This window comes from Trichomycterus rosablanca, chromosome 16 (genome assembly GCF_030014385.1).
Source record: "Trichomycterus rosablanca isolate fTriRos1 chromosome 16, fTriRos1.hap1, whole genome shotgun sequence".
Lineage (NCBI taxonomy): Eukaryota > Metazoa > Chordata > Actinopteri > Siluriformes > Trichomycteridae > Trichomycterus > Trichomycterus rosablanca.
In genome coordinates this window covers 8,507,107-8,531,225 of record NC_086003.1, presented here as the reverse complement: position 1 = coordinate 8,531,225, position 24,119 = coordinate 8,507,107, and the positions used below count along the sequence as shown (strand labels likewise).

The 24,119-nt window shown below is 41.8% G+C and overlaps 1 protein-coding gene across 1 annotated transcript in view; it reads left to right on the top strand.

Moving 5' to 3' along the window:
• taf1c (TATA-box binding protein associated factor, RNA polymerase I subunit C) overlaps positions 1-24,119 on the top strand; it is a 48,089-nt gene that overhangs the window by 8,887 nt on the left and 15,083 nt on the right. The window contains 8 exon segments of the mRNA XM_063012113.1: positions 506-642; positions 776-893; positions 5,857-5,928; positions 12,112-12,247; positions 12,981-13,103; positions 18,078-18,255; positions 18,386-18,517; positions 21,639-22,856. Coding sequence (XP_062868183.1) covers positions 506-642; positions 776-893; positions 5,857-5,928; positions 12,112-12,247; positions 12,981-13,103; positions 18,078-18,255; positions 18,386-18,517; positions 21,639-22,852 — 2,110 coding nt within the window. The 3' untranslated portion in view covers positions 22,853-22,856.

Genomic DNA, 24,119 nt, shown 5'->3' with positions numbered 1-24,119 from the left:
GATTTTGGAAAATTAAAATACGACCCGTTTTTCAATTTCTGCTTATTTGTTATTTGATTTTTGATCTTAAAACGAAACACGAATAACGCCCCGTTTTCCCGTTTTTCAGTATTGGTTTTTGAAACGAAAAACAAAAAATGACCCGTTTTCTTGTTTTTCAACTTTGGGATTTAAAGTGAAAAACGAATTACCAAAGGTACACGGACCGGAAAGCTATTAACAATGAAAAATATTCAGGTACTGTAGGTTTGTTTACCTCAGTGACTATAATAGACCTCAATCTACAAACTTGCATTCTTTAATGGCATTCTTAAATGGTGCTTTGTTTTGAATTATCAGTCAAAAACATTGTTTACCTGTTGCATTGTTAGCTAGTCATTTGGTTGGTCAGTCATAAATAGCTAAAATTATACACACAATGGTTTAGGAACTAATTACTGATTTTAAGTGTGTAAGAGACATAGACTGCTAATCAGAACCTGTTATTTGCACAATGCTTAACTAGTTCTGTGGATTTTCACCATGTGGTTATGGAGTACAGTGAAGGAAAGGTTCCACATGTTAACATTGCCAGCAAGCCTGTGACGTATACCCTGAATGGAGCAGTCCGACAGGTCAGTGTGGCTCGTGCAGATGAAGAAGGTAAGCTGTTTATAAAAATAATGATAGAAACAGTATGATAAACTTTAAAGAGTTTTCTGATAGCCGTATCTGTTGGCTTAAATGTGTTTTTGTTTGAACAGATTGTACTGTGTTTGTGTGTGCGTGTGTGTAGCGAACGTAGGGGTGCGTTCAGATTATTTCTGTGCAGCGTTTATAATAAGAGATGGACAACGTCCTCGACCTGTGGAGGTGGTGCAGTTAAAAGAGCGTGCAACGTGCCTTACCGTCAGGTGTGTGTTTCTTTTATAGAATAGACTGTTTCACATTTACCTGAATTAAATATTCATCATAGCTTTGGCCAGGTATGTGCATTTGGAATTGGTAGTGAAAATACAGGTTTTAAAAGGATAATGTCACAAATATGACCTTTAAAGCTCATTTATACAATTATACCACTCTTGCTCACAGACAGACAGACGGAGATAAAGCTGTGGCCAAAACATCAAATATCAAAAAGTAAATTGTGCAAATTAGATCAAGGCCATGTGGCAGTTATCAGTAGGAATTGAGCATTGACAATCCGATGTTCACAGGCTATGATGACGCTTCCGGTGTGAACACAGGGTGATAAGAGACAAAAGACAAAAAATTTATGCTGCTGCTCTTACCATAAATTTATTGATTTGCAGTAAATTGCGAAGATTTGGTAGCACTGTCGCCTCACAGCAAGAAGGTCCTGGGTTCGATCCCCAGGTGGGGTGGTCCGGGTCCTTTCTGTGTGGAGTTTTTTTTTTCCTCCCACAGTCCAAAGACTTGCAAGTAGGTGAATTGGGGATACAAAATTGTCCATGACTGTGTTCGATATACAGTAATCTCTCCTCGATCGCGGGGGTTGCGTTCCAGAACGGAAAGGTGAAAATCCACAAAGTAAAAACAATGTGTTTATAAGGTTATTTTAATATATTTTAAGCCCTTATAAACCCTCCCACACTCATAAAAATTTCACACACAGTTATACAGCATAAAGTGGAATCTAATGCTTCTCTCCTTCGCTGAGCCAATCAGCACCCAGCCATCCGCCAATAGCGTCCCGTGTTTGAAATCAACTGGGCAAACCAACTGAGGAAGCATGTATCAGAAATAAAAATACATTATACAATGCTAAAGAATTTGCCATCATCTTCAATGACTCTACTTCTCAAAATAATAAACATGATATGGCACAAAGGGAAAGTCCCATCTATGTGGAAAGAGGCCACAATCATCCCTTTTCCAAAACCAGGAAAGTACCATAAATCCCCTGATAACTACAGACCAATAGCACTAACCAGCTGTATCAGTAAAACAATGGAGAGAATGATTAACAACCGCCTGGTATGGCAACTGGAAACCAGTAATGTTCTCAATGAAGCCCAAAGTGGTTTCCGTAAAGAAAGAAGCACAGTAGATAATCTGATCAAATTAGAGACCTTTATCAGAGATGCCTTTTTCAGGAAGGAGCACGCGGTAGTCATCTTTTTTGACCTAGAAAAGGCATATGATACCACCTGGAGATATGGCATTCTAAGAGACCAAGCTGGGCTCAGAGGCCGGCTACCGAACTTCATATCTGACTTCCTAACAGACAGACGTTTCAAAGTGAGAATTAACAACTGTCTCAATCAAGTGATCACCTCCAGGAAATGGGTGTTCCACAAGAATGCATCCTCTCGGTCACCTTCTTTAATCTTAAAATAAACATAACATAACAAAAGAGATTCCTCCAAACGTTTTCTGTAGCTTGTATGTTAATGATTTATGCATTGAATACAAAGGAAAACTTATAACGTCGAAAGACAACGACATCTAACTATCAACAGAATCCATAAATGGTCAATCTTCAATGGATTTAAGTTTTCTAATAACAAAACAACATGCATGCATTTTTGTCAAAAATGAGCATTAGACCTGGATCCAGAAATCCATCTCAACGGAAACCCTATTAAAATAGTACAGTCGACTAAGTTGCTGGGACTAACACTAGACACTAAGCTCTCCTTCATACCTCATATCACCCAGCTAAAAAAGGAATGTTCAAAAAAATTAAACATAATAAAGATACTGGCAAGTACTGAGTGGGGGGCTAAATTCTCATCACTCATTCATATCTACAGAACACTCATCAGAACAAAACTGGACTATGGATGCGCTGTCTATGGATCAGCCAGGAAATCTTATTTAAAATCCCTAAATTCAATACACCACCAGGGTATTAGACTGGCGTTAGGTGCTTACCGAACCTCGCCGGTACAAAGCTTACGTGTAGAGGCACGTGAACCATCTCTTGAGTACAGACGCCTGAAACTAGCCCTCAAATACTCAATTAAACTAAAAAGCAACCCGAACAACCCTAACTATACCCAGACTTTTAATCCACCATACCCTACAATATACGACAGCAAACCAAATAGTATCCCACCCTTCAGCTCCCGGATCAGAATCTTATCTAAGCGCAATAAATCTGGAACTGAACAGCATAGCCCAGGGCAGGCATGCCTTTGCTCCACCCCACCCGGGATAATACGAAGACCTGATATTATATTTGATTTTGCATATAACAAGAAAAGAGACACCCATCCAGTTACATATCAACAAGAATTCATTATGATTAGGCTGAAGTTTCCAATGCACCAAGCTATTTATACGGATGGATCGAAAACAGAGAATCAAGTATCAGCTGCAGTTGTAGCTGGTAGCTACTCCAATAAAGTAAATCTCCCACAGAACAGCTTTTCCTTTACAGCTGAAGCTTATGCCCTCCTAATGGCTTTAGAATATGTAGAAAGTACTAAAACAAACAAAGCACTGATATTCACTGACACTAAATCCTGTCTGCAAGTTCTGGAATTACGTACCCTACTCCATCCAACCATCATAAACATTCTGGAAAAAACTCATAAACTAACAGAGCACAACTTTGAAATAAAATACTGCTGGATCCCTGGTCACTGCGGCATTACAGAAAATGAAAAAGTGGACCAATTAGCAAGAAGGAACACAAGCGAACAGATAACAGACCTCAAACTCCCACCCTCCGACCTCTTCACTCTAATAACAGTATACATACTAAACCAGTGGCAATCAGAATGGAACTCACAAACCAGTAATAAACTGCATGAAATCTGTCCTGATATAATGACTCATCAAACAACATTTCTGGAAAAACGGACAGCACAAACCTTATACACAAGATGCCGCATCGGACACACCCAACTCACACATTCATATTTGATAAGAAGAGAGGAGCCCCCTGTATGCAACATATGTCAAGCTATCATTACTGTTAAACACATTTTCATAGAATGTGTTAAATATAACAGAGAGAGAGACTGAAAACAACTGACTCTATAAGCAATATCTTTACCATAAACAATGCAAACATGATCATAAACTTTCTTACAAATACAAACTTGAGGACCTTTTTATAAATGCAATAAATTACTGCCCCGAATAACCGGTCCTGCCTTGAAATAACTCAACAGAGTAAACAAGGCGTTAGAAAAACCAAATAAATAAACAAATCAGAAATAAAAAGACTCCTTGTCCGCAGAAATCCGCAAACCAGCGAAAAATCCGCGATATATATTTAGATATGCTTGCATATAAAATTCGCGATAGAGTGAAGCCGCGAAAGTCAAAGCGCGATATAGTGAGGGATTACTGTAATCATGTGAACTAATGAAACTTGTGTAATGAGTAACTACTGTTTCTGTCATGAATGTAACCAAAGTGTAAAACATGAAGTTAAAATCCTAATAAACAAACAATTGTGAAGAATTTTCTGTAATTTGGAATTGTTTTAAAGCTTCATGTTCACAAAATATTATTACTCGAAGTGTAATTCAGTAAAATCTTCAGAAAGTAACACCCTATATCCCCAACATGTTCTGGACCAAATTGTTTCTTATTTCCGTTGGTGGATGCTTCAGGCTTTTCTGCAAATACAGACAATATCAAGAGAACCTTGTCAAGTAGGCTTTTTTACCATGTAAATACAAATATTCCTGGCTACTCAAAGAGCATTCCTATGAAACCTTTCTTAAGCTGAAATGGCATAAAGCGAAGATGCAATGACCATTAATATATATATGAAAATACGATCTGAGCATTTTAATGCCTGAAATATAACGTACCAATAACAGCACAAACATAGAAAAAGCAGAATTGCTTCTTCTGTGATAACTTGCTGTGAAACAAATGCTATTTTTGCCATTTTTCAAGGGAAGCCAGGTACTAATGTAGGTCTGTAAAAGCTAAGTGGCATAAAGTTTGAAAAGCGTGCCCAGGTGGCGCAGCAGGATATTCCGCTAGCACACCAGCGCATAGATTCTGAACTCCTAGGTTCAAAACTCGGCGTTGCCTGCGGTCGGCTGAGCACCATCTGGCGGGCATAATTGGCAGTGCCTGCAGCAGATACTAATTGGCCACCGTATCTTCAGGATGGGGGGCGGACTATGTGTGGGTGGGTGGGTCTTTATACGCTGTTTAAGCACCCTGATTGGTGGAAGAGACACAGGCGAGAAGAGGAGGGCTGTGCACGTGTCAGAAGAGGCGTGTACAGCGACGTGCTCTATTCGGATGCAGTCTGGTATCCCTCAGCAGCGGAAGACAAAATTGACTGTGCTTAATCGGGAGGAAAATTGGGGAGAAAATGCATGAAAATATATAAAAGTTTGAAAAGCTGGGTTATAACCTGCTTACTTTCAGTTTCATCACTGATCATAGTATTAAAAAGACTGAAGTCTAGTTTGAAACTGTCAGCAAGAAGAGATATTCAAGAACTGAATCAGTGTCATGACTGCAGGGCTTTAGAAATCTGTGGGTAATGAATAAAGTGTCCTGATGTACAGTTCAGTGTGCGTTTAAAGGTTTAGATGTCCTATGATTCTCCAATTGGGTGTAATTATTTATTGTTCTGTTTTAGAAAAGGCACATTACTGTGGCAAGATTAGAATGTACATAAAGAGATGTGTTCCAGTTATCACTAATATTGGTATTTATAAATGCCAGGAAACCACTAAGAATTATTGGTTGGAATCTTGAGCACGGTATTAAACCCTGGTCATAAGTGTGATTGTGTCTTCCAAATAATTATAAAAAGAACAAAAGACACTTTTACATTATTTACATTGTATGTGGGTAATCAACATCCATACACTCAACATTCTGTTAATATTTGCCCCATATTGCCTTATTTTTTCCTTTTATCTGTAGTCCTCATCTTTCAAGGGAGCTTGTCGTAGCCAGTGAGAGTGGAGCAGCATATCTGTGGACTGTGGGAAAGGGGTAAGTATATGTTTTTGTTCTGTTCTAGAAAGTGCTGTACTTAATCAGTTATGTTTTTGGACTGCGTGTGCTTTCAGAGAATGTTGTGTGCTTGCGTGCTGTAACAGTTTTTAAGATGTTGCATCACACACACACACACACACACACACACACACACACACACACACACACACACACACAAGTTCTTGACTGTCTCAGCCGAGACCAAGACTTGCGGTTCATGACGACTTACATTTTATTTACGCCATTTTTGGTAGAATCAGAGGCCCTCTATCTTGCCACATGCATATAAAAAGTCACAGTCATACAAAAAAATAAAACATATTGTGATATACATACAGTGGTGAAAATAAGTATTTGATCCCCTGCTGATTTTGTAAGTTTTACCCCCTTACAAAGACTTGAACAGTTGAATTTTTATGGAAGGTTTATTTTAACAGAAAAAAAACATTAAATAAAAGTTATAAATTAATTTGTATTTAATTAAGGGAAATAAGTATTTGATCCCCTACCAACCAGCAAGAATTCTGACCCCCACAGATCAGATCAGTTTCTTCCGTTGAAATCTCTCGACCACCATGTGCAAGACCAAAGAGCTATCAAAGGACGTCAGGGACAAGATTGTAGACCTGCACAAGGCTGGAATGGGCTACAAGACCATCAGCAAGAAGCTTGGTGAGAAAGAGACCACTGTTGACCACTGCTGATAATTCGAAAATGGAAGAAATACAAGATCACAGTCAATCGCCCTCGCTCTGGAGCTCCATGCAAGATCTCACCTGGTGGGGTAAGAATGATTCTGAGAAAGGTGAGGTCAGCCCAGAATTACACGGTAGAAGCTTGTCAATGATCTCAAGGGAGCTGGGAGCAGAGAAATGCTGGATATGACCCAAAGAACACCATCCCCACTGGGCATTTCTCTGCCTCCAAACACGGTGAGTGGAGTTGATGCCAAAGAGCTAAATTTTGGTCTCATCTGACCATATCACATTCTCCCAAGCTTTCTCTGAATCATTCAGGTGTTCATTGGCAAACTTCAGACAGGCCTGTACATGAGCCTTCTTGAGCAAAGGGACTTCGCGGGCACTGCAGGATCTCAATCCATTACGGCGAAGTGTGTTACTAATGGACTTAGATACTACATCCACCGTGGCAACAGACATCAACACTTTGTGCATTCGTCATCTGTCTCGGGTATTCCTGTGATTTACGGCTTGGTCCCTGGGCCTAGGAGCTACCCATCGATGTTTCAGCGAGGAGTGGACTTTAGTGTTTTAAGTGAGGTCCCACGATCCAAGGTCTTGCCCACTTTTGTTCAGACCTCATCTGCTCAATGTCGTCAGCTAATCCTGGCCCTGTTCAACTGCCGCTCCATGTCTGATAAAGCCGTCCTCCTTAACGACCTCATCGGACATCATCACCTGGACCTGCTCTTCCTGACTGAAACCTGGCAATCACAAGGCGATTTCTTTCATCTAAATGCGGCCAACCCACCTGGCTTTAAATATCTCTGTGCACTTAGGCTGAGTGGTCGTGGTGGGGGTCTAGCCGTCTTTTTTTAGCAGTAAATTAAAAATATCTATGTGTAAGATGCAGGAAACTGCTCACTTTGAGTACATGGCTCTCAGGATCATGGGCCCTTGTCCAACTGTTGTGTTGTTAGTTTACCGTCCTCCTAGCAGTTCCATCTCCGATTTCTTACTTGAACTTGGTGAGGTCCTAACCACTCTCAGTTCTCTGTCAAAGTCATTGGTCGTCCTTGGTGACTTTAATATTCATATTGACTCTGTATCTCCTGGTTCGACTGGTTTTTTGTCACTCTTAAACTGCTTTGACTTGTATCAACATGTGGATTTTTCAACTCATAAACATGGTCACATTTTGGACTTGAATTGCTCCTCAGCCGGAACTATCACTAATGTATCAGGTCATGATATTGGCATATCCGATCATCTGTTTATTACATCATGTATTTCACTACACATTGCTAACCCCCCCTCTAAGACCCTTCTCTCTTATCGTAATATCTCCTCTGTTGATCCGTTAGCTTTCTCCTCTGTCCTGGAATCTTCCAGTTTACCTCTTATTGCCTCACTATGCGACATTGATGAGGCCATCTCTGTTTGCAATCAGTCTATGGCCGATACCCTTAACACCCTTGCTCCAGTTATAACTCGGTCTGTGCCCTCCTCGCATTCCTCACCCTGGTTTACTGCAGAACTTCGTGGTTTAAAAACAGCTGGTAGGCGTCTTGAACGTCTATATAGGAAAACAGGCTTATACGTACACCATGAAGCTTATCTGGATCATCTGGTCAAATATAAAGAGGCTTTAAACAATGCTCGCACCACCTACTACACTTCTACAATTACAAAGGCAGGCCTGGATCCCAAGCGACTCTTTACTACTGTGAATAAACTTTTACGTCCCCCCTCAGACTCCCTAGCTCCATCATCGGATTTATGTAATGCATTTCTTAACTTTTTCAAGGACAAAGTTTCAAACATCTACCAGGATATACTGAATGATCAGACATGTAAATCACTGCTCTCATCTCCAATCTCTTTCGGTACTTCCTCTTCCCTGCACACTTTCTCGTCTTTTGCATCTGTCAATCCTGTCTGCGTCACTAGAATTATAACAGGTTCCAAGACCACTACCTCACTCCTTGATCCTGCTCCTACAGTTCTTCTCAAGCAAGTTATTTCTTCTTTGTTGCCCTCTATTTGTCACCTCGTCAACCTTTCTCTCGAATCCGGTCATGTTCCGGTAGCTCTGAAAACTTCTGTTGTTACTCCCATAATTAAAAAACCTGATTTAGATAGCTCCATATTAAGTAACTACAGACCAATATCTAATCTCCCATTTATTGCAAAAATTCTGGAACGTGTCGTGGCATCCCAGCTACTAGACTACATGAATTCTAACAATCTTTTTGACACCTTTCAATCTGGTTTTCGTGCCCGTCATAGCACAGAGACTGCACTTTTGTGTGTACTCAACGACCTTCTTCTTTCCTCTGATAAAGGTTTTGCTCCTATCCTTTTACTTCTTGATCTTACTGCTGCTTTTGACACGGTTAACCATGAAATTCTCATAACCCGGCTCTCTGACATTGGTTTTTCCGGCATAGTTTTGACTTGGTTTAAATCTTATCTATCTGATAGGCATCACTTCGTTGGCATAGGTAAACACACATCTGATGTTGCTCCTGTTAAGCAGGGTGTCCCCCAGGGCTCAGTATTGGGACCGTTGCTGTTTCTTATTTACATCCTGCCCCTTGGTGAAATTTTCCGTCACCATGGGCTAAATTTTCACTGCTACGCTGACGGCACCCAGGTTTATCTAAACCTTATACCATCTGATCCTTTTCCACCCCCATCCCTCACCGAGTGCATCTGTGATCTCAACTCATGGCTGTGTGCAAACTTTCAACTATTGAATGCCCATAAGACGGAGTATCTCATTATTGGCTCCAAATTGGCTGCCTCTTCTCTCACTAACACATCCCTCGCTATTGCTGGTATCTCTGTTCAGTCTTCGGCTAAGGCACGTAATCTCGGGGTGCTGCTCGACCCTCCCCTGTCATTGGAGCCACATATCAATTCATTGGCAAAGTCTGCCTTCTTCCAGCTTCGAAAGGTCACCCGTTTGCGTCCGTTCCTTTCGTTTAAAGCTGCTGAGACCCTGGTACATGCCTTTGTCACTTCAAAACTTGACTATTGCAATTCTCTCCTTTATGGACTCCCTTCAAAATCCCTCCGACCCTTGCAGATTGCTCAGAATGCTGCTGCCCAAGTACTGACCCGGTCAAAAAAACATGAACATATCACCCCGGTACTTGAACAACTCCACTGGCTCCCTGTCAAAAAACGTATCCAATATAAAATTTTAGTGCTCGCTTTCAAGGCACTTCATGGTCTGGCTCCCTTGTATCTGGCTGATCTTTTACATCGCTGTGTCCCTTCCCGCAGGCTAAGATCGTTTGATGCTGGTCTCCTTGTTATACCCAGGTTTAGGTTGACCACCATGGGTGGTAGATCATTTAGTGTTGCTGCCCCGACACTGTGGAACTCTCTTCCTCTCCCTCTTCGTCTCTCTTCCTCTCTCTCTGAGTTTAAATCTCTTCTTAAAACGTTTTTGTTTACTCAACACTTTCATTCTCGTGTTTTTATTTGATTGTTGTTCTTGACTGTAACTACTATGTGAAGCGTCCTTGGGTATTATGAAAGGCGCTATATAAGTTGAATGTTTTATTATTATTATTATTATTAATGGTTTTCTTGGTGACTGTGCTCCCAGCTCCCTTGAGATCATTGACAAGCTCCTCTAGTGTAATTCTGGGCTGACCTCACCTTTCTCAGAATCATTCTTACCCCACCAGGTGAGATCTTGCATGGAGCTCCAGAGCGAGGGTGATTGACTGTGATCTTGTATTTCTTCCATTTTCGAATTATCGCACCAACAGTGGTCTCTTTCTCACCAAGCTTCTTGCTGATGGTCTTGTAGCCCATTCCAGCCTTGTGCAGGTCTACAATCTTGTCCCTGACGTCCTTTGATAGCTCTTTGGTCTTGCCCATGGTGGTCGAGAGATTTGAACAGAAGAAACTGATTCTGTGACAGGAGTTTTTATACAGGGACAGGACTAATTTGTGTGCCTCATGGGCACATAACCGGTCTGGTGGGGTCAGAATTCTTGCTGGTTGGTAGGGGATCAAATACATGTTTTTTTTTCTGGATTTTTTGTTGATATTCTGTCTCTCTCTGTTAAAATAAACCTTCCATAAAAATTATAGACTGTTCAAGTCTTTGTAAGGGGATCAAATACTTATTTTCCCCACTGTATATACATATACACCAATCAGCCATAACATTAAAACCACCTCCTGGTTTCTACACTCACTGTATTTTGTCAGCTCCACTTACCATATAGAAGCACTTTGTAGTCCTACAATTACTGACTGTAGTCCATCTATTTTTCTGCATACCTTTTTAGCCTGCTTTCACCCTGTTCTTCAATGGCCGGGACCACCACAGAGCAGGTATTATTTAGGTGGTGGATCATTCTCAGCACTGCAGTGACACTGACATGGTGGTGGTGTGTTAGTGTGTGTTGTGTTGGTATGAGTGGATCAGACACAGCAGCGCTGCTTGAGTTTTTTTTATTTATTTATTTTTTATTTTATTTTTTATTATTATTTATTTTTTATAATGTTAGCGCGTCCAATTAGTGCGGATTCCTGCTCCTGATTGGGGCTGACGAGGCCGTTCCACGCCTCCTCCGAAACGTGCACAGCCAATCGACCGTCTTATCACCCACACTTGACGAGTGTAGCATGGCAGAGTACTGTGCACGGAGGATCACACACTCCGCCACACCCCCTCCCGTCTCCATACAGGCGCCACCAACCAGCCAGCAGAGGGCGCAACCTCCCCGTTCCTGAGAGAGCATCCCCTACGGTCTCAAGTCCCGCCCCCCACCCGGACAACAGGTCAATCGTTGTCCATAGCCGCCCAGCCTCGACCGTGAAGGCAGAGCTGGATTCGAAACGACGCTCCTTCGAAATCCAGCCCTGGTTGCAGCGCGTGTCTTTTTATCGCTGCGCCACCTGAGCGGTGCTGCTTGAGTTTTTAAATAGCGTGTCCACTCACTGTCCACTCTATTAGACACTCCTACCTAGTTGGTCCACCTTGTAGATGTAAAGTCAGAGACGATCACTCATCTATTGCTGCTATTTGAGTTGGTCATCTTCTAGACCTTTAGCAGTGGTCACAGGACGCTGCCCACAGGGCGCTGTTGACTGGATATTTTTGGTTGGTGGACTATTCTCAGTCCAGCAGTGACGGTGAGGTGTTTAAAATCTCCATCAGCATTGATGTGTCTGATCTACTCATACCAGCACAACACACACTAACACACCACCACCATGTCAGTGTCACTGCAGTGCTGAGAATGATCCACCACCCAAATAATATCTACTCTGTAGTGGTCCTGTGGGGGTCCTGACCATTGAAGAACGGTGAAAAAGGGTCAAAACAGATAGACTGCAGTCAGTAATTGTAGAACTACAAAGTGCTTCTATATGGTAAGTGGAGCTGATAAAATGGACAGTGAGTGTAGAAACAAGGAGGGGGTTTTAATGTGTATATTTATTTATTTATGTTTATTTTTTGTTTTCTTAGCCTGCAGAAGATCCGGGATGAAAAGTCGAACCTGTACTTCAATGCGAATTCGTCATGGCGATGGTGTGAGTTCACAGCACATCCGCGAGTGATGGTTTATGCTGACCAGACGGGTGCAGACCTTACAGACATCAGGGTGTGAAGCATCACTTGTTTAGACAATTTATGCACTCATCAGCTAGGCTTCCTTCATTATTATTGTTAGTAATTTTTACACAGAATGACCCAACCAGGTTATAAAACATTCAATAGTAATGTAGTGAAAGGGTTTGCAGATGCTCCTCAGGCCGGATAAGTTAGATATCATGTTTTTTAACTATTAAGGGGGTTAGAGTTAGCATTTTTTCATTTATTCTGTAAAGTTATTATTAGCATTATTAGCTAGAGTTGGCTAGAGCTACAGTGCTAAGTCACAGCTAAAGTGCTAACTGCATAATCATGATAGCGGACTGTTTTCAGATCCCAATCCCAGTCACATTACAGCTGTTAGTGCGCAAGTGAACACTGAATTGAAAATTATGTCTATTCCAATGATGCTATTTAGAAAACACCAGTCGATATTTTCCAATCACCTCTGTCTCAACCAAACAACCCCCAGCCTTGTTGGTCCCAATTTGGGTATATCCAGTTCTTGAATTACCTCTGGACAAAGAATGCTGTATGCTAGCTTGCACCTCTTCCAAAATAAAGTGAAGCTGCCGATGTCTTTTCTTTGTACTCCAGCCAGTCGGTGATGGTACAGCAGAATTCCTAATTTTTAAGCCCTGTATTTTTGCAGTGCTCAATTTAAATTTTCAAGACTTGACTATCAAAGGTGTGAAAAAAAAAATATGTACATGTTTTTTAAAAAAAAATCACAATTTTTACAGACTGGTGATTCCCACACGCTGTTCCAGATGGGGAAGACGGCTGACTGTAAAACTGGAGAAAGGGTGGTCCTGAGCAAATACATTGGTGAAAGCCACGCTTACCACCACCTTATCACCACTCAGGTAAAGACTAAACCTAAGAGTTTGACTTACTTGGCATAAGTTATCTGACTGCAGAAAGTGTTCTGTTGATTATTTACTTTTATTATTAGTTATTTTATAATTATATTTACAGTATTGTGTGCTGGGATGGTAGGTAGGTAGATAAGATGGATGGATGGATGGATGGATGGATGGATGGATAGATAGATACATACAGGGGTTGGTCAATGAAACTGAAACACCTGTCATTTTAGTGTGGGAGGTTTCATGGCTAAATTGGACCAGTCTGGTGGCCAATCTTCATTAATTGCACATTGCACCAGTAAGAGCAGAGTGTGAAGGTTCAATTAGCAGGGTAAGAGCACAGTTTTGCTCAAAATATTGCAATGCACACAACATTATGGGTGACATACCAGAGTTCAAAAGAGGACAAATTGTTGGTGCACTTCTTGCTGGCGCATCTGTGACCAAGACAGCAAGTCTTTGTGATGTATCAAGAGCCACGGTATCCAGGGTAATGTCAGCATACCACCAAGAAGGACAAACCACATCCAACAGGATTAACTGTGGACGCAAGAGGAAGCTGTCTGAAAGGGATGTTCGGGTGCTAACCCGGATTGTATCCAAAAAACATAAAACCCAAATCTGCCCAAATCACGGCAGAATTAAATGTGCACCTCAACTCTCCTGTTTCCACCAGAACTGTCCGTCGGGAGCTCCACAGGGTCAATATACACGGCCGGGCTGCTATAGCCAAACCTTTGGTCACTCGTGCCAATGCCAAGCGTCGGTTTCAATGGTGCAAGGAGCGCAAATCTTGGGCTGTGGACAATGTGAAACATGTATTGTTTTCTGATGAGTCCACCTTTACTGTTTTCCCCACATCCGGGAGAGTTACGGTGTGGAGAAGCCCCAAAGAAGCGTACCACCCAGACTGTTGCATGCCCAGAGTGAAGCATGGGGGTGGATCAGTGATGGTTTGGGCTGCCATATCATGGCATTCCCTTGGCCCAATACTTGTGCTAGATGGGCGCGTCACTGCCAAGGACTACCGAACCATTCTGGAGGACCATGTGCATCCAATGGTTCAAACATTGTATCCTGAAGGCGGTGCCGTGTATCAGGATGACAATGCACCAATACACACAGCAAGACTGGTGAAAGATTGGTTTGATGAACATGAAAGTGAAGTTGAACATCTCCCATGGCCTGCACAGTCACCAGATCTAAATATTATTGAGCCACTTTGGGATGTTTTGGAGAAGCGAGTCAGGAAACGTTTTCCTCCACCAGCATCACGTAGTGACCTGGCCACTATCCTGCAAGAAGAATGGCTTAAAATCCCTCTGACCCCTGTGCAGGACTTGTATATGTCATTTCCAAGACGAATTGACGCTGTATTGGCCGCAAAAGGAGGCCCTACACCATACTAATAAATTATTGTGGTCTAAAACCAGGTGTTTCAGTTTCATTGTCCAACCCCTGTAGATAGATAGATTAGATAGTAGGGGTGGGTTTATAAAATAGATTTTTTGATTCGAATCGAACTTTATTTGAACGATCCGATATCGATTCATATAAACGTGAGATCGATCTTTTAAATACGCCCCTTTTTACGGTGCACACGAAAATCTGTTACCCCCTTTAATTTCGCGTGACCAGCCAGTGTTTTTTCATGCAACGAGATCTGACCTGCACATCAGTTTAGCATGGAAGAAGCTCAAGTTATGACCACTACACAACTTTTTGCACTGATTTTTGCTCAGCGACGGGTCGGTGCTGGATTCCGGAGGAACTCGGTGTTCTCTCTGCGATCAAAACTCGGCTCTCAATCAATGTGTGAAACAGTGAGGGGAAACACAGGGGAGAGGTTGTAAACAGGTGGTGGAGCGCAATATAGTTTCTATCAGAATACATCAGCACACGCGAGTTTTACAGTATTTCTGACCTGATCGTTCTCTACAAAACAAAATATTTATTAACCTTCAACTCACTATAGAACAAGCCATGCTGCTCGTGTTGCCAAATCCACTCAGATTCATTTATTTCATCAGCGCACAAACTTTGATCTCTCGCTACTTGTTGATGTGCATGTTTGGACGTGGTATCATTAAACCTTTCATCACTTCTCACGTGTGTTTTCGTGACAAAACGTAGTTCTGGAGACCAGAGAAGCTCGCCTGTGATTCCCCCTGGTGATAGATGGTGTAGTGTAAAACCCCCCATCGCCGATCAGTCGTGTAGTGTGAACATTACAGCGACCAGGTGTTAATCAGAGTGTCGTGTAGTGTAAACTTGGCATAAGCTGTTCAACAGCCAGGTGTATGTTTACATTACATTTACAATGTTGTAGCGTGTCAGACATATAAAATAATAATAAAAAATGAATGTTACTTTTTTCTGTTTTGGATTAATTATTTATGTAAACAAAATACACACATATTTTTAATAATGAGTGTTCTTTGTACAATTATCACATTCGTTCTCTGAACATCTGTACATATTTAAACAAAACCTGTTAATGTAACTCAAATATGCCTAAATGTGTTGAATCGAATCGGAAATCGAATCGAATCGGGACCTTGTGAATCGAATCGATCCAGGAAATTAGTGGCGATACCCAGCCCTAATAGATAGATAGATACTTTATTTATTCACCTTCACACCACTGATTTTTTGCTGCTATGTTTTTGTGACCTTGTGTGTGTTTGTGTGTGTGCGCGCACAGACGTGCACAGACGTGCAGGCATGTGTATCCATTTGAGCAGGCAGGGTATTGCTCTGTGTGTGTGTTTGTGTGTGTATGTATGTACAGTGTATCACAAAAGTGAGTACACCCCTCACATTTCTGCAGATATTTAAGTATATCTTTTCATGGGACAACACTGACAAAATGACACTTTGACACAATGAAAAGTAGTCTGTTTGCAGCTTATATAACAGTGTAAATTTATTCTTCCCTCAAAATAACTCAATATACAGCCATTAATGTCTAAACCACCGGCAACAAAAGTGAGTACACCCCTAAGAGACTACACCCCTAAATGTCCAAATTGAGCACTGCCTGTCATTTTCCCTCCAAAATGTCATGTGATTTGTTAGTGTTACTAGGTCTCAGGTGTGCATAGGGAGCAGGTGTGTTCAATTTAGTAGTACAGCTCTCACACTCTCTCATACTGGTCACTGAAAGTTCCAACATGGCACCTCATGGCAAAGAACTCTCTGAGGATCTTAAAAGACGAATTGTTGCGCTACATGAAGATGGCCAAGGCTACAAGAAGATTGCCAACACCCTGAAACTGAGCTGCAGCACAGTGGCCAAGATCATCCAGCGTTTTAAAAGAGCAGGGTCCACTCAGAACAGACCTCGCGTTGGTCGTCCAAAGAAGCTGAGTGCACGTGCTCAGCATCACATCCAACTGCTGTCTTTGAAAGATAGGCGCAGGAGTGCTGTCAGCATTGCTGCAGAGATTGAAAAGGTGGGGGGTCAGCCTGTCAGTGCTCAGACCATACGCCGCACACTACATCAAATTGGTCTGCATGGCTGTCACCCCAGAAGGAAGCCTCTCCTGAAGTCTCTACACAAGAAAGCCCGCAAACAGTTTTCTGAAGACATGTCAACAAAGGACATGGATTACTGGAACCATGTCCTATGGTCTGATGAGACCAAGATTAATTTGTTTGGTTCAGATGGTCTCAAGCATGTGTGGCGGCAATCAGGTGAGGAGTACAAAGATAAGTGTGTCATGCCTACAGTCAAGCATGGTGGTGGGAATGCCATGGTCTGGGGCTGCATGAGTGCAGCAGGTGTTGGGGAGTTACATTTCATTGAAGGACACATGAACTCCAATATGTACTGTGAAATACTGAAGCAGAGCATGATCCCCTCCCTCCGGAAACTGGGTCGCAGGGCAGTGTTCCAGCATGATAATGACCCCAAACACACCTCTAAGACGACCACTGCTTTATTGAAGAGGCTGAGGGTAAAGGTGATGGACTGGCCAAGCATGTCTCCAGACCTAAACCCAATAGAACATCTTTGGGGCATCCTCAAGCGGAAGGTGGAGGAGTGCAAAGTCTCGAATATCCGCCAGCTCCGTGATGTCGTCATGGAGGAGTGGAAAAGCATTCCAGTGGCAACCTGTGAAGCTCTGGTAAACTCCATGCCCAGGAGAGTTAAGGCAGTTCTGGGAAATAATGGTGGCCACACAAAATATTGACACTTCAGGAACTTTCACTAAGGGGTGTACTCACTTTTGTTGCCGGTGGTTTAGACATTAATGGCTGTATATTGAGTTATTTTGAGGGAAGAATAAATTTACACTGTTATATAAGCTGCACACAGACTACTTTTCATTGTGTCAAAGTGTCATTTTTTCAGTGTTGTCCCATGAAAAGATATACTTAAATATCTGCAGAAATGTGAGGGGTGTACTCACTTTTGTGATACACTGTATGTATGTATGTGTATTATGTGAAAGGTGTAAACGTTGCGGTAAGCGACGATAAGCCCCCAGCCACTTGTGAACGAAGCACAAAACGCTCATCGTTTAAAAGCAGACTTATCGGCGCCCAGGTGGTGCAGTGGGATATTCCGCTAGCACACCAGTGCCGAGATTCTGAACTCCTCGGTTCGAAAACTCGGCGTTGCCACTGGTCGACTGGGTGCCATCTAGCAGGCATAATTGGCAGTGCCTGCAGGAAGGAATGACCGGAATATGTATAAGGACCCTGAATGGCGGATAGAGGTGCCTGTGCAGAGTGCATGGGGTTCCGTTAAGGGCTGCGTGCAGGTCAGAGGAAGTGTGAGCAGCAATATACCCTCCTCAACCAGCAGCGGAAGACAAGTTGACTACACTAAATTGGGAGAAAATGTGAGAAAATGCATAAATAAAATATAAAAAATAAAAGCAGAGTTATAATTATTAGGTGCAATTTCTAATGTTTACATCCATATAACATTGTCACCTATAGACCTATCTCCCTTTGTTTCAGTTTTCTGCGTACATCATGGATGAGCGGATGCCTCGCGTGCCTGCCCTGAAGTGGGAGCACATGATGGAGTCTCCTCCGTGTTATGCCCACGTTATACCTCCGGTTGGACAGAGCAGCACCTCCAAAATCCTGCTGGGAGCACAGAAAGGACAGGAGACGTTTCTGCTGCAGTACTCAGGTCAGGATGCTCTGTGTATGTCTGACAAGGAACAAGAATGATAAATATCATTGACCTTTGTTTTTAGATTTTAGAGTCAGCGTGAAAACATCTACTGTGGTTAACAGGCTTGACCGTATGTGTGTTAAAGGTGGTAAAGAATTGCCGTGCCAAGCCGATGGCCCAGTGCAGAAGCTCTGTAGTCCCTGCGAAAGCCTAAAGCATTGGCAGCTCCCTCACAAACAGTACATGGCAGAAGAGAGGCTGGTAGTACCTGCTACAGGTAAAAAGTTCATTTTTCTTCTTGTTTGACACAATGCTTGGTATGAGACGCAAGTTCCTGCATGCATCTTCTGTTGTTAGTGGGCTCTGCATTATTTTAGAAGAAACGGCCACAAGCCTACTTGCCAAATGTAAATTTGAGTGCTGGCAAAGTTTTACCCAAGTCTTTATTCTGATAAGTCATTATGATTGTTGGTTTATGTATTTGCCAAAGAGAAAATCACAATCAAATGTTGTTAGGGCATGCATACTGTAGTCTCACAAGGCCACTTTTTTGACTGAGCTTGAATTTCTGGATTAAAGGTGGGTGATATTTGATAAGGATAATGTAGGGCAGATGCCTTTAAGTACTTACACATGTACAGTACAGGCACATGAGCTGGGATTCAAACCCACAACCTTCTATTTCTGTATGAACCCACTAGGCTACCAGTATCCCATAAGCCAGTGGTCCCAAACCACCGGGCTGCGGACCGTGGGCTGTTTATTACTGGGACACACAGAAATAATAAATAATTAGAGATCGCTAGAAAAGCAGTTTTCACTGCTTCTATTTCGGGTGTTATTGTCACCCCTAGATGGGAGCAGTGTCTCGTTGCAGTGAAAATAGCTCATTTTACATGGTTTGTGAGCAATATTATTAAATCCTTCTGCCCCCGCCGGCCCGTGAAATTATATCTTATATGAAACCAGTCCGTGGTGCAAAAAAGGTTGGGAAACGCTGCCATAAGCGACTGTGTTCTGTATTGTACTGTACTGTACTGTAATGTACTGGTATGCCTAATTTAAATTCACACAATGTAGGTTCACACAATGAACGGTGATCTGGACCAACCAAGTAGTTAATGACATCAGATAGATGACATGTCAGTCCAGGGCGAGCGGTCAAATCTAATGTGTTTTTACAGCGCTGTTTACACTGGCCATCATCTGAATGCAACTTTTTAGATTCCATGTCCAAAAACCCCTAATGGGCAAGATTATGGCAACTGTGACAACAAAGTCCAGTAATATTACAAGGATAAAACCTTGAGAGTAGCAAGGGTCATCATGAAATTAGGGTTGGGTATCATTTCTATTGTAGTGAGTTTGATTGTGACTGTTGACTGAACGTTCACAAAGTCAAAACACTAAACTTAAGAACTATTAAACTTGTGTGACACACATCATACCATACAAGTCATACTGAGAAAAATCAATCCGAGCAGCAACAGGGCAAAATGCTGGAATCACCATAAAGTGTATTCATTTAACAACATGTAGCTGCCTGCGTCCAAATGAACAAATTCAACACATAAAACAGAGGGTGTGTTAAGTGGCTGTACTGGAGATGCCACCGATGCCAAACTGTACATACTTTCAGATTGACTCAGTGATGCCATGCATGTTTGGCATAATTTGACTTGCAGCCTTTGTTTTATAAAATGCAGCCACACTTTAGTCTTTCACGCTAGCTCGGGCACGTTGTTGTGTTGATCCATGACCAGGTAATGTAGACAGGTCCTGGCAGATATGTACCCAAGTCATTGCAGACAGGTATCCTGGGTTTATGATGAATGTATATTGTGTTTAGGACCTAATAAGCAGAACTGAAATTTAGTTTGTACCCGGTGCTTGCCGTTTGGTATTCGGTTCTAAACTGGAAGCGAGTTTTGGTTCCCAAATCTTAACAAAATACATCTACATAGTGTGGGGTTGTTGATGCAGTTGACAGTAAGAAAGCACCTAATTGTAATCGGTGCACATTTATTATTTTAAGGCTTGGAATGTCCCTCCACAAAGCTTGAGTGAAAGATGTCAAGTTTAGTGTCTGCACAATAGATAGATAGATAGATAGATAGATAGATAGATAGATAAGATAGATAGATAGATAGATAGATAGATAGATAGATAGATAGATAGATAGATAGATAGATAGATAGATAGATAGATAGTGAGTGCCATTAAGCCAAATGGCTGACCTTGCTCTCTGACCCCGGCTTTCAAACAAGCTGGGATATGCGAAGAAAGAATTTCGTTGTACTGTACATCTCTAGGGTAATTGTAGCCTAGCAGGCAAGGTACTGGACTAGTAAGCAGAAGGTCGCTGGTTCAAACCCCACCACTGCCAGGTTGCCACTGTTGGGCCTTTGAGCAAGGCCCTTAACCCTCAGTTGCTTACACTGTATACTGTAAGTCGCTTTGGATAAATGCTTCTGCTAAATGCCGTAAATGTAGCGATTGTACAACGTGCATATATACAATATACATTATGCAAAAAAGTATGAGCAGTAGTGAATCTATTCTTATAAACAACATTGACAGATATATAAGTATAAGTATAGAAATTACGATAAAGATAACGTTTTAGGTATAAATAAATATATATAATATATCATTATAGGTGTAAGTATATGCAACAGGAGCAATAATATTCATTGTTTTATGTATATAGGTGTATATATACAGTAGGAATAAATATTGAATATGTACAATATAATAGCAGATATAGGGGTGAAGGAGTATAATAGTGGTAATTTACTGATAATAATATATAGATCATAATAATAATATACAGTAGATTATAACTGATGTATACATATAGGTATGAATATAAGAATGAAAATATAAATGAATATGATGGTGCAAATGTGTGTCCTAGTTTGAGTTTAGTTTTAGTTTAACATCCCCATTGTCTGGTGTTAAAGTCTGACTGCCTGGGGTGTAATAGGCTATCACTATAATAGTGTAACAGTAGACAGGAAGGACATTATGGAAGGATAATTGGCTATAGGTGAATAATTGTAGGTTGCTGTGAGGAAAGATGGCACTTATATCCATTCAAGGGGCAGCTCAGTGGGTAGCACTGTCGCCTCACAGCAAGAAGGTCCTGGGTTCGATCCCCTGGTGGGGCGGTCCGGGTCCTTTCTGTGTGGAGTTTGCATGCTCTTCCTTACGAGCTCAGATTTCCTCCCACAGTCCAAAGACATGCAAGTGAGGTGAATTGGAGACACTAAATTGTCCATTAAACTTGTGAACAATGTTTTAAATTCCATAAATCTGTTTTAGAAAAGCTGATACTGATGACATTAGAGCCATATACAGTAAAACAAGTTTTTAAAACAGATGTTGTAATTTTACAGGTCTTGCAGCATTGCAGAACAATGGCTTCCTATGTGTGTTCCAACTCACAGAGGCTGGAGACATCTTCTACCAGACACTGAGGCATGTCGTCCATGACGACTCTAACCTCCAGCCATCAGACCCAGAAGAACCAACCTCCCGGGTGAATCCTGTACCTCAGCTGCCAATTTCTGAAGAAGGAACTAGCAACACAAACTGTTCTCGTCCGCTGAGACCAGCGAACCCTGCAGCGGCTAGCAAGGAGTTAACGTTGAGATGGAAAAACTGGCTGGACACTCTCCTTACAGCATCCAAAAAACAACACCTGAAACACAAACAAGTCAAAACCAGCGAGGTTATAACTTTGAATAGGCGAAAAATAGACAAGCTTGACCAGGACAAATTTCAAAGCTTGAGGAACAACTTGACCGATATCTTGAAAAACAAAAAAATGCTTGTTCAAGGCGCAACATACCTGCCTTCTCTAGAGGTGACCCCTCTCCCGGATGTAGTGCGCCCTGATGACTGGCCAGACGATCTGAGCCAGCGCCTAAGTGCCTCGTGGGAGGGTGGCTGGAAGTACTGGTGGGATGACAAGCTTGGCCTGAACAAAGAAGACAGGATCGAGGCTCTACGCAGGAAGCGCCTGAGACAGAAGCGAGAACGTGCACGAAACAGAGTCGCCCTTTCTGGAAGCTTCACCTCGTCCATCGGCTACCAGGACAATCTTTCCGATTTTTCATTGGGCGCAAGTCAGGAGTCAGATTCGGACGCAGAGACTGTAGTCAGCTCTCAGAGTACAAAGAAAAAAGTCACGCCCGAACAGGATGCTTTACCTGACAGCACAGTCTTGAACACAGAGCATCGGAACACCACAGAGTCCCCAAAAGTCACAGAATCTATTAAATCTTTGCTAAAAAGTCCTAGAAAAGAAACAATAACGCCTGAGAAAAATCAGACATTGGATACTACCTCAAGGAGCCAGCAAAATCAGCCAGAACAGAAAACAGAAACTGACTCTGTGAGCTCAAGATTGCAACGGCGGCGGCAGCAGCAGGAATATCTTAACTCTCTGTTTAGCTCCCAAGAAGCTTCCCAGGATTACGGGCAGGATGATGAAAGTGGTGCAGTACTTACCATGTCGCAGCTTTCGACCACCTCTGTCATGCAGAGGGCTTCGTCCCAAATTAGGACCTCCCAACCACAGAAAAAGCGCTCTCGAATGGGATTCTGAAGGGGTGAGTGATTTTTATTCATTATGTGAACACTATTTTGATTGTTGTTGGTACAAATTAACCTCGATTTAACAGACCTACATTTAACAGATTTTGGATTTAATGGACAAAATCTGGAAAACCGAATGTCCGGTCCGGTACCAAGACCAGTAGTTCATTAATTGTCCACAAGCCGGCGACATCTCTCTGTTTACATGAGTTATAGGCTTTGTTTTGCCAGAAGGCTCACTTTGTTTTCACCTTTTTCTGTGTTTCATGCTTAATTTTTAAAAGTTATTGTGCTTAGTTATGGCTTTGAAAGAAAAGGGAAGTAGTAAGCGAAAGAAGTTGCATATTGGTATTGCTAAAATGTTAGAACCTATTAGGAAAGTGGAAGACTGTTTCTGTGGCTCACATATGTGAGGAATATGGTGTGAGAAAAAAGACAAACTAAAAGAAATGCAGTGAAATTTAGTGTAGAAAAAAAAAAAAGTTAATAAAGGAGTGGTACAGACCCAAAAGTGTACGACCATTCCACAGTGCAAGGAGCTCGAGGAGGCTGAGTATAAATGGTATGTTCAATAGCGTTCTATGAATGTGAAGGTTCAGGGGATCGAGATCAAGGTAGTTTCTGATAAACTCGCCCTACTTTAGTATACTTTACTAAAGTCATACTTTAGTGCCGTGTTTTCATATATTTTCGCACCCCCTGGAAAAAAACCTTGCTGTTTTTTGGACAATCACTTTCATGGACCAGTGCTCCCTCCTTTTAGTTCATTAAATCAAGGTTCCTCTGTAGTTACCTTTGCAGTAGTTGTGTAGCTGTGAGAACATTAGTGAGTGTTCTTAGGGCTAAAATTATTTAACTGTATTCTAATTTAGAAATATTAACAAAGCCAAACCGAACGATCTAAACATTCAGTCAATTCTGGGTGATGTTTATGATTTATTTGGTTCATTTAAATAAATGTTGTATTATTATCAAGTATGAGAATAGTGATGTAGATAGTGTAGGGCTGGGCGATTTTCACGATTAATTCGGTTAATTCGCATGAACGTTTTCACCCGATGTTAGAAAATTGACAATCGCGATTGTTTACATAGTTTATCTTTTAATTAAAATACTAACATGTCACGAGGCAGAAACTGACCAGACGCTCGCGGAATATAAATCAGGTAAAGTTTAATGTAAAAAGGGCAAAAACAGTGTACAAAACCAGGTAGAGTCCAAAACCAGCTAAAACTAAAACAGTAAACGGAAAACAACAAGAATTATACACAGTAACG